This window comes from Magallana gigas, chromosome 8, assembly GCF_963853765.1.
Source record: "Magallana gigas chromosome 8, xbMagGiga1.1, whole genome shotgun sequence".
Lineage (NCBI taxonomy): Eukaryota > Metazoa > Mollusca > Bivalvia > Ostreida > Ostreidae > Magallana > Magallana gigas.
Genome location: NC_088860.1, coordinates 1,577,442 through 1,587,875, shown reverse-complemented (window position 1 = coordinate 1,587,875; position 10,434 = coordinate 1,577,442). Strand labels below are relative to the sequence as shown.

The following is a 10,434-nucleotide window of genomic DNA, read 5'->3' as shown; positions in this document are numbered from 1 at the left end:
ATTCTAGATATATCCCTTGTGCCAACATTCGAACATGTTATTTAAAATGCATCTTCACAGTTGAACACTTTTGTTTACACATTTATACCTATCGTTTATACATAACTTTTTGCACAACACTATACACAAGCAGATTCATGTAAAACTTACCAACTTAGAAGTTTTATCTCGTAGAAACAAACATAGTAAACATTGTAAATCTAAATGGTATTGAGCACAGGAACTAGGGAGAATCTAAACTGCTCGTGTCCCGCGAAAAATCCTAATAACGAAACAGAATCCATAAATCCGGAATATTCTAAAATTCAAACTCAATCCGGAAAAATGTGTATAATGTTAATGCTATAACAATTGCCTTGACAAAAATTGAAAATTGTCCAAATTTGACAAGAATCTTAAGAATATGGTAAAAGTTTGTAAAATCGTGTTTTTAATAAAGTATTCTACTGTAATCATGCCAACTCATGCCAGTATGGATTTTCAAAGAAATAGAAATACACCCTCATGATAACTGTAAAAGGTAGAAAATCTTTTTGTGTGCGCTTCAATTGAATCAGAGATATAAACATGGTCTAAAGTTGTTCCACCCTCTGTTGTGAAAAAATTCACTATCTGCTTAAACCCGTTGTGCTCCATAAAAGTTTGTACAGGGCCAGATAACTTTGTATCTTCGTTGAAATCTCCTACGAAAATGCACATTTTGCATTGTAATCTTACGGTGTCTATTAAAGATTTCAGAGATTGCAAAAATATGGTAACGTTCAATGTAGGTGGCCGATACACATTCACTATGGCTATGTTTTTTTTCAACAACTTGACAGCAATGCCTTCAATGTTTTCGATTGAATGATGAATTATCTGACTCTCATTGTTTTCTTTGATATAGAAAGCGACCCCACCTCCTTTTGAATTACGTAATGACCTCGTGTGTTCATCGTTGTTGCTATAAGCTTCTATTCTTGCAAGATGGCGAAATTGAAACCCATTCAAATGTAGATGAGCAGTTTCTTGATCAGATCTTAACCATGTTTCAGTTAAACAAACAATGTCCGCATTTGTGAATCTCCTGTCACATTTCATGTGGTAAAAGTTTTTATTCAGGCTTTGAATGTTATGAAGTACAACTATGGTGCTGTTGGAGTGAACTTCAAATGGTCTGACAAGTTCCAGTTTTTTCATGTCTTTCATGGCTGATTTCACATCTGGATCAGCGTACAACTTTTTGGCTAACTTTGCTCTGTCGTTTGTTTCTATGAATAATCCATCTTTTGAAGTTACTCTCGTTAATGCAACATAGGCTTGGCCAGGAGCAAATGTTTTGTCAAGGTTGACAACAACTTTTTCAACAGTCATCCCTTGAACCTTGTGAGCTGTACAGGCCCATGATAGCTTTAATGGAAACTGCTGTCTAACAATAGCATTTGATTTCCTTACAAGAATTTCTTCTTGAATTCTTTCAATCAATACCATGTTTCCATTTTTAGTTCGCTTTCCCGTTTTTATACCGACGTTTTGACTGTCAAATATAACAGCTATAGCTGTAACGTTTGTTTTTTCTGCATCTCCGTATTGAAAGTGTGAAATGTATCCCATAACTCCATTGACTAAACCATCTTTGACATCGCAATTTCTCGTCAACATGACACGAGCATTAACTGCGAAGAGTAACGAGCTTGATAAACTGTCAGTTTTGGTTATGCACGGTTTATCTCTAAGGCAGAGTTTTCCTGAGGTTTTATCTTTTTGATAATCTTTTGCATCAATCTGTTTGAAATCTTTGCATTTCTTTTCTAGCATATTCAAATTGTAATTGTTTACCTCATCGTTAGTGGAGTATACGTGAAGAACATCTTCCGGACCATCTCTGATACAATCATTCACTGTGTCAAGTGTTTCATTTGCTAAAGGATCTTCTAAGGTTCTTGTGCGCAGCAAATTCAAAGCTCTTGCAAATGGAACATCATTGCGTTGACGCATAATTTCAGTCAATTCAACTTCTTGAAATAAATCTTGCCAATGGTCAATTGGATATGATGCATTGTCTTTATATAGTCTCTCATCTTTTCTTTGTTTTACTGGTGGTAGTTGGAAGAAATCACCGACTGCAAGCACACTAACGCCTCCAAATGGGTCTTTGCATTTTTTGATTTGCACTAGTCTTTCATGGATGTAGTATAAAAGTCTTTTGTACACCATCGATACTTCATCTATTACAAGAATTTGCAAGTCTGAGAGCTTCATTCTGATTTCACTTAAAGTTTGTTCTTTTAATGGTTCATATGGCAGTGGCAAGAACTTTGTCAAAGAAAAAACACTGTGAATTGTACTGCCACCAATGTTAAATGCAGCTGTGCCGGTAAAAGCTGTCAGCAACACTGAAAAAGCCTCTGGTGACGACAATCTTTTAGAGAAAAGGCGTGATGCTTCGAAATTGATAGCTTTCACAATTTGGCTTTTTCCTGTTCCTGCACCTCCTGTTAAAAATATATGGAACGGAGCTGGGTTTTCATTTACTATTTTTCTGACACACCAGTCTCGCACAAAGTAGAACACGTTTTGTTGGATTTGATTCAAGTTTTGTACAATATTCAACATTTCTTCATTAGAGACGCAAAGTTGTTGTACTTGATATAACACATCAGCTTTGTTGAAATCACTGTCAATATCTGGTATATTTTCTACAAGATCTTCGGGGGTTTTCTGTGTTGACTTCATCATGGCACATTCATCTCTATTTTTTTCTGTCTCGGGGCATAGATTTGCCCATGCATCTTCCGGTTCTCCTATGTTTTCATACAACTCTTGAGCTTCATCTATAACACTTTCATTCTGAGCAAAGCGAGCATGATTTGTTTCCACAATTATTTTTACTGCTGTTACAGATCTCGAGCCATGTAACTTCACAAATCCTTTTTCATAAAATGTTTCGTACAAATCAAAAGTTTCCGGTTTTAATTGTGTTTCATGCCGATAGGGAAGAAACAGCTGTAGTCGAGATTGATAAAATTTCTCAGATGTTTTTTCAGCGCTAAATCTTGGATACCTAACAACTGCCTGTTTTGTTCTCGTTCTCTTTTGAACATATCCCTTAGAATTTTGAAGTTCAAAGACATTTTCATTAACCCCTTTTGGAACTTGGGATTTGGCAAGGACGCGATAATCAGAGCAGAACTCGGCTAGACATATGTTGTTAAATATCTTGTTGTCTGGTCGGTTTTCGTACCTTTCGACAATGTTTGTCATGAAAATTTCGTCATCCTCGTCATTTTCGTCGTGTAAATCATCGTTAGCATCCTTTTGTTTTCGCTTCATTTGTGAAAGGGGTTTTGTCATTCGAGTAGGGTTTTCTCCAACTGGTATGAAGATCACTTTCCTTGAAGCTTCTTTCATTCTTAGATTGCAAACTCTGTAGACGGCTTCTTGCGCAGTAACTTCTCTGTGCGTCAAATATGCAGATCCTATTTTTTTTAATGTTTGTTTGGCATCCAGATTTCCTTCTTGGGCTTCAACGTTTGTTTGTTTTAATAACATTCCCATTTCCCTTTCAGATTTAGAGATGTACGAGACGATGTATACGATGCAACTAAAAGGATCCAAAACATATTGTATATCCATATTTGCATCCCAACATTTAAGAAGACATGGGTTGTACTGATTTGTCCACAATTCATTTGGATGCCTTTTGAGGACAACTGTCAATTTTTCTGACAAAACATTCATTGCATTTTGGTATGTGTCTTGATTCAGAGAAAGATCCTCGAAAATATCTTCTGTTGTCTCATACCCATCACAATCAGTTTGAATCTTATTCCAAACACTCAATAAAATTTCTTTTGCTTGAGACTTGGTAAGATTTGAAGTAGAATTACGTTGGTGCACATCTTGAATTTCTGCAGTTTCATCTTCATCGTCATCATCATGCTTTTCTGTTATGAATGTACGCTGTGAGGGAGGTCTCGGGAAGTTAAATCTACATTCTTTTCCATTTTTCTTGCACGACTTTGAGTGCTTCTTACTGTGTTGTTGAACATCCAGTACAATTTTTCTTAGTTCAGAGTCTTCATTTTCAGTTGGCACAGCACATGTCACGTATCTGTCGATAAATTCTGCCACAGCTTCCTTACCATCAACATCTATTTTTGGTGCGTTTTCCACCCAAAATAAACAATGCATGTGTGGCGAACCTCTTTGTTGAAATTCAACTCTTTGAAAGAAATCGGCTATTTTCCCAATAGGTTCTGACGGTGAATGAATAACATCCCGCTGAAAGATACGAAATCTATGTTCAAACATTCTAGCCACTGTAACGGGATTGCTCCGCAAAATTTCATTTTTTTCTGTCCAGTCTAACAAATCCGGATTTCTTTCATCATTGAGTTGTTTGAGTAAAGAACTTATGGCATCATTCCATCTATATTCTGCTGAAGAAAACGAGCAAAACCATGTTGGAATTCCAAGCTGTCTAAGCATAGCAAATAGATCTTTCTGAGTTGCTGACCAGTATGCTGGTGTACCTCTTATCGGTTGCATAAATCTAATTGCTTCATCGTTCCTCAACAGTTTTGACAGAGTTTCTGGATTTCTAAGCATATCTGAATTGATAACGCTCCCCTTTTCATTTTTGGTGACCGTCTTCCGAACAGAAATCTGCGTTTTTTCAATTACTTGATTTAGTTCTGACATATACTGACTAAAGAAGATGTAGTTTGTATCTTTTGCAAATCTGTTATCTGCATTCATCAGTCTGTTATTGAAATATCGAGCAAGTGTCAATCTTTTATCTCTTTGTTGATCAAATGAGAATTGTCCTGATGGAAAATGGCAAGGGAATGTCTTTGCTTCGTTTCCTTGTTCTTGAAGCATCCGTACTGGATTATTTCCTTCTGCAGGGGCAATATTGAAGACATCATCAAAATAATGGTCCAAAACTTCTTGTGCAATATCTACAGGTTGGAGACAGCTGTCTACAGCTATTTGTATCTGTTCGGAATCTTCATTCGGTGTTTCTCCTTGAACTTGTTCAGTATCTTCATTTGATGTTTGAATTTCATCTCGTTCAGAATTTTCATTTGAAGTTTGAACTTCATCTTGTTCAGAACCTTCTACATTTTCATTACTCTCAATGTCTCTATTGATAGAGATTCCAGCATACCATTTGTTGTTTTGTTTTAAGTAGTCTAGTGCAGTGAGAACATGAGTTGGGTTTATGAATTGATATTCATAATAACTTTTGTAGCTCAGTTTCCTCTTTAATTTTACTCGAAGCAAAAGGTTTTCATCCTCTTTTAGAGGTAAAAATGTTGCTTTCTTCAAATTAGATGGTACACAAACAACAGGACCATGAATATTCTTCTGCCCACCCTTTGGAAGAGCCATGACTTTCATGAAAGGTATATGTAAGGAAATCAAATGCTGTTCCAAATTGTTTAAGCGAGAAAGTTCCTCAGGGACTGGCTCAAGGAACATGTTATTAGCTGATGCTTCTGGAGGGATTTCACCACTCATTATCTTTCGGTGACATGTATAACATATCCACATTGATGAGTTCGCACAATTTTCTGAGCACGACGTTTTACATTGATGCAAAAACGTATCTTTGATACAAGCACCAGCCACTTCTCTCGATTTTTCACTCTTGGAATACACGTCTCTATTGCACATTTGTACTTGATTTTGGAACAACAATCGATGACAACAACAGCATGCAAAATCTGGACCCCGAGCAGTATTTTTTTTGAACAGATTTATAACTTCTTCAAAGTTTTCAAGTTTGATTTTTTTGTTCAACCTACTTTGCTTGGACTTTTGTATCTTCTTTTTCTGAATACCTGGACTAGAGTGGTAATAACGCTTGCTGTTTTCTAGGGACTTCGATCTGAAAGTTTCATCCGTTTCGTATTTCAATGAACTACTGCGAAGGAGTTTTTCTCTGAATTTTTCATCGCATCTATATTTCTGAATACTCGCTTTTTTAACCCTCTCTTTGTGAGCATCATCCAAACGATACTTATTGATACTTCTTTGTTTCACATTTTCTTTGTGTTTTTCATTCAATTCATACTTTTTTGAGCTTCTCATTTTCATTTGTTGTCTATGTTTATCATCGGTATTGTATTTCTGAGTACTTCTAGTTTTGACGTTTTGTCTATGTTCGTCATCAGTTTTGTACTTCAGCCTACTTTTTGTTTTGACTTTCAGTCGATGTACGTCATTGGTTTTGTATTTTAATGTACTTTTTCTTTTGACATTCTGCCTATGAACACTGTCAATTTTGTACTTTTGCTTGCTCTTCTCCACACAGGTAGATCTATATACACTATCTTTCTTGTACTTTAAAACCGCCTTTTGCTTAATTTTCTCTCTGTATGTCGGATCAGTTCGATAGTTAGAGTTTGCTTTGTTCAATACCTTTTTTCTGTGATCAGGGTCATTGTATTGTGCTCGACTTTTGTTCTTACTCATGAGCCTAGCTTTGTCCCGAAATGTCTGATCATTCTGATATTTTGTTTTATTGCTTTCTTTTAATGAGATTCTGAATTTTTCATTCTCTTTGTACTTCAGTGAGGCTTTCCAAAGCTTTTGATTTTTGAAGTCTAAATTTTCGTTGTACTTTTTTCGATACATTTCCCTTTTGTATTGATTTTTTTTATTTCCTTTTTCAATTCTTGATTTTCGACAACTTTTATCTACGTACATGGAGTCGAGTTTGCTTTCGCTTATAACATCAACCATTAACTCACCAACATCAAGGACAACTTCATAATGGTTTTGATTTTGGTGGTTTAAATATAAACCATTTCGTTTTGTTCTGAGAGATGCACAGACATTTTGTCCTGAGAACTTGAGCCAATTGCCATTTGAAAATGTGAAAATATCGACCGATAGCATATGAGCTAATGCAAAAATTTCGATTTCCGTTGCCCAATTCCCTTCTTTCTCCATTGAAGACACGTGGTTTTTGACTGACGCTTCATTAGATCTCAAAAATGATTGAAATTTGTTTTCATTCTTTAGAATGTGATTGCATATTGCGCTGCGAACAACATGATGGTGATTTTCTGTACTCGTTAGACAATATGAGACTGCTCTGAAAAAACAGTTTCCATCTCCAGTGATAGGTATGGTTAAATTAGGGATTCCTAATTCTTTATTTGGTGTTTCAACTGAGGTAACTTCTATCTGAGCATATTGTATTCCTAGCTCAATGCAGAACTCTTCCTTTAAAGCATTTGATAGGGGACAAAATCGAAATCGGTTTTCTTCATTACGAATAAATACAATTGCATCATCATCACTATCACCATCGCAATCTGTTGTATTCTCACATTCATTTTCACCACTTTGCTCTGTAGAAGTACAACAAACTTTCTTTTCTTCTTCCAACTTTTTTGCACGGCATATTGCCCCTGTTATATTGCATTCAACAATGCTCGAAAACCCCATGGAAATGGCAAGCTTCTGAATATGTTCTAATAATTGCTCTACATTTTGGAACAAAAGTCTTGTACTTTTCCCACTACAACTAAATAAGCCTTGTGGTGATCTTGAATGGGAGTCAAATGTAAAATAAAATCCATTTGTTTTTCCAATAAGAAATGTATTTCCCCCAAAGCACACAAAACACCCATTTGATTCTAGCAAAGCAATTTGTAACGCCTCATATAGATGGTATGCATTGAAGTCAGCATAGCATGGTTCATGACCCGACAAATTTATAATACTTGCCAACGTTGAATTCGTTGTGAATTCAAATGCCCTGTTGAAACACTCAAAGTACTGGGGTAATTCATCTACCAATAAATATCTACTATGCATCGAAGAACTTCTCTGCAAAAATGTGTACAACTCATCACCTGTTGCTAGTATCTTGTTCATATCCTGTGTAGTCCAAAGTTTGCTGCTTTTAAATTGTTCAAAAGCTAGACCAGCTAAACTGTTTGCAACACATTGAGTACCTGCATTGTCACCAAACATGGGATGTGCCTGATGGAATGAACCTTGAACAGATGTCTGAAAATTTGTGTCATTTACATTACAGTCAATTTCATGCATTTGAGTACATTCACTATTTTGAACAAAGTATCTCTGATGATTGTCAACATTCTCATATACAGTTTCATGTGCATGTCTCATAACGTTTTCATTCATGTAACTATTTTCAGCTATGTCAATCTCATTCTCATTCAAAATTTCATCTGCATGTTTTACTTCCTTTTTTTCCATGTCACAAGACAAGTTTACATTGACCAAGTCAGTACTATTTTTACGTTCAGAAGCCGTTTTTAACACTGTCTTTATTTCCTCATCTTTTGATATACTGCTAGACCCTCTTAGCACAGAAGAGTCCAGCTGCGCCTGACCTGCTGGGCAAGGCTTAAAGCCTTCATCATGCCCAGGTACCCTCGTTGGAGTACAAACCCACGCTGGGGAGTCAGTGGACGGTGCCTTTGTCACGTTTTTGACAAACAGACGACTTCCCCGAGGAGATGGCAACCTCGGGGCAGGTGGATGCATTTTCACTCGAGGCGAGGCCTGCATCCTGGCCAGGGGTTTTTCCTCTTTAGGTGGAAACCCCATCAAACCAAACCCTGGAAGATTACCAGGGGGAGCTGACACAGCTCCGTCCATTGACCCGCAAGGGACAACAGACTCTGTGGTCTCATTTGGTGGTGTGACGGCAGAGGAGCAAGCATTCTGTTGTCTTTTCAGTCTCTTTCTCAGCTTGTCTTTCTGGCGACTACGCTTATCATCAATCCTTGCTCTCTTTGGCATCTAAAATTATATTTTAAAAAAATCAAAATTTCTATTGTTGTCTCCCCTTATGAGATGATTGGAAAATGGAATAAATTTAATTAAAGCTAGAGCAATTACCATAAGAAAAGATCTCAACATTTGGGATTGCCATTTGTTTCATATTGAAATACAGTTAAACCTCATTATCTTGACCTAGATAGGATTGGTTAATATCTTCGAGATATCTGAGTATTCAAGATATTAAGGGTAAAATACTTAAAGTTTAAGTGTTTGGGACTAAAACATCACTTCGAAATATCCATTGTATTGGAGATATTGGTGTTCGAGATACCGAAGTTCGACTTAATGCCTTGTACATAATGTCCACAGGTTTTTGCTTTTTTCTTCTTTCTCATGTACTTAACATATAGGGCCTACATATGAATATCAATTTCAACAAGAGACATCACTTGATAATCATTAAAAACAAGATATGTGTGAGCAAATGCTCACTAGTGATAACCCCACTCTGATAAGAATATGCAAAATAAGCAAAGTTGACATTTAACAGTGGTTGTCATCCGATTTGTACTTAAATACCGATATATCCTATGATATAAACAAATGGTGTGCTAAAATTTATCTTAAACATAAACAATAAATAGTTGCTGAGAAATCTTTGATGAAAAAATACATCTCACAATATGGCATGCCTAAACAAATAGTGTGTTAAAATTTCAAACTCCTGCAATAAATAATAGCCGAGATATCTTTGATAAAAATTTACCCGGTAGACTAAAATTAACAGTGGTTATTTAACAGGATGTTGACGTCCAATTGCAACAAATATATATCCCACCGTATGGCATGCCTAAACAAATAGTGTATTCAAATTTCAAGCATCTGCGATAATTGCTGAGAAAAATGCGACATAAATTTTTGTTACGGATGGACAGACAGACAGACAGAAACAGAAGGGTATAACAGTATACCCTCTTCTCTGTTGGAGAGAGGGTATAATTATATCATGAATTTTAACAATAACAACCTTCAAGTACAGCAACTCTCAATTTTACAAAAATATTGACAGGTACTTTATCTCAAACTGCCCCTTGCTACCTTTATATTACAGTAACATTCTCTGAAAAGTCATCTTGTCTTAAATTTAAAAAGCTTATGCTATTCTGAGAAAAAGTGTACCCCATTTTGCCTATTCCATTGATATTTAAGAAAAATATGGTTATTTATGTGAACCCACTATTTCCACTTCCCTCAATTTAACACAGATAAGATTCATAGGACTCTCCATAAATAAAGCATCTTTATCCAATCTTTTAGCAGTCAATTGTTGTTCAACCTCCTTAAATAGGAAATCTTATTTCAATACTACATACATGTACATGATATTATCATGATAAAAGCATCACATCACTTTGAAATAACCTTACAATTTTACCCACCTCCATCTTTTGATTTTCATAAGCATTAGTTTGAACACTTAAATCTAATTAAGGTAGCTCCATACTCGTAAAATTCTCTGAGGAAAGTTGAAAAACTGAACTGATTTCGACTTAATAGACTTAAATGTCATCAATTGTTAGAAAAAATTTACATGTCATCACACTTTTTGAGATGCCACATAAACATAAACTAATAAAAGCATATTTTAGCATCAGAAAACTGTAAATTTTTTTGTCAAAA

At 35.7% G+C, this 10,434-nt stretch overlaps 1 protein-coding gene across 1 annotated transcript; it reads right to left on the bottom strand.

Moving 5' to 3' along the window:
• Positions 1–223: 223 nt before the first annotated feature.
• On the bottom strand, positions 224–8,772 carry LOC136270633 (uncharacterized). The gene is made up of 3 exons (XM_066068910.1): positions 7,956–8,772; positions 1,045–5,177; positions 224–262 (listed from the first exon to the last, which is right to left on the bottom strand). The coding sequence occupies exons 1-3, from the start codon at positions 8,770–8,772 to the stop codon at positions 224–226; spliced, it is 4,989 nt and encodes a 1,662-aa protein (XP_065924982.1).
• Positions 8,773–10,434: the final 1,662 nt, after the last annotated feature.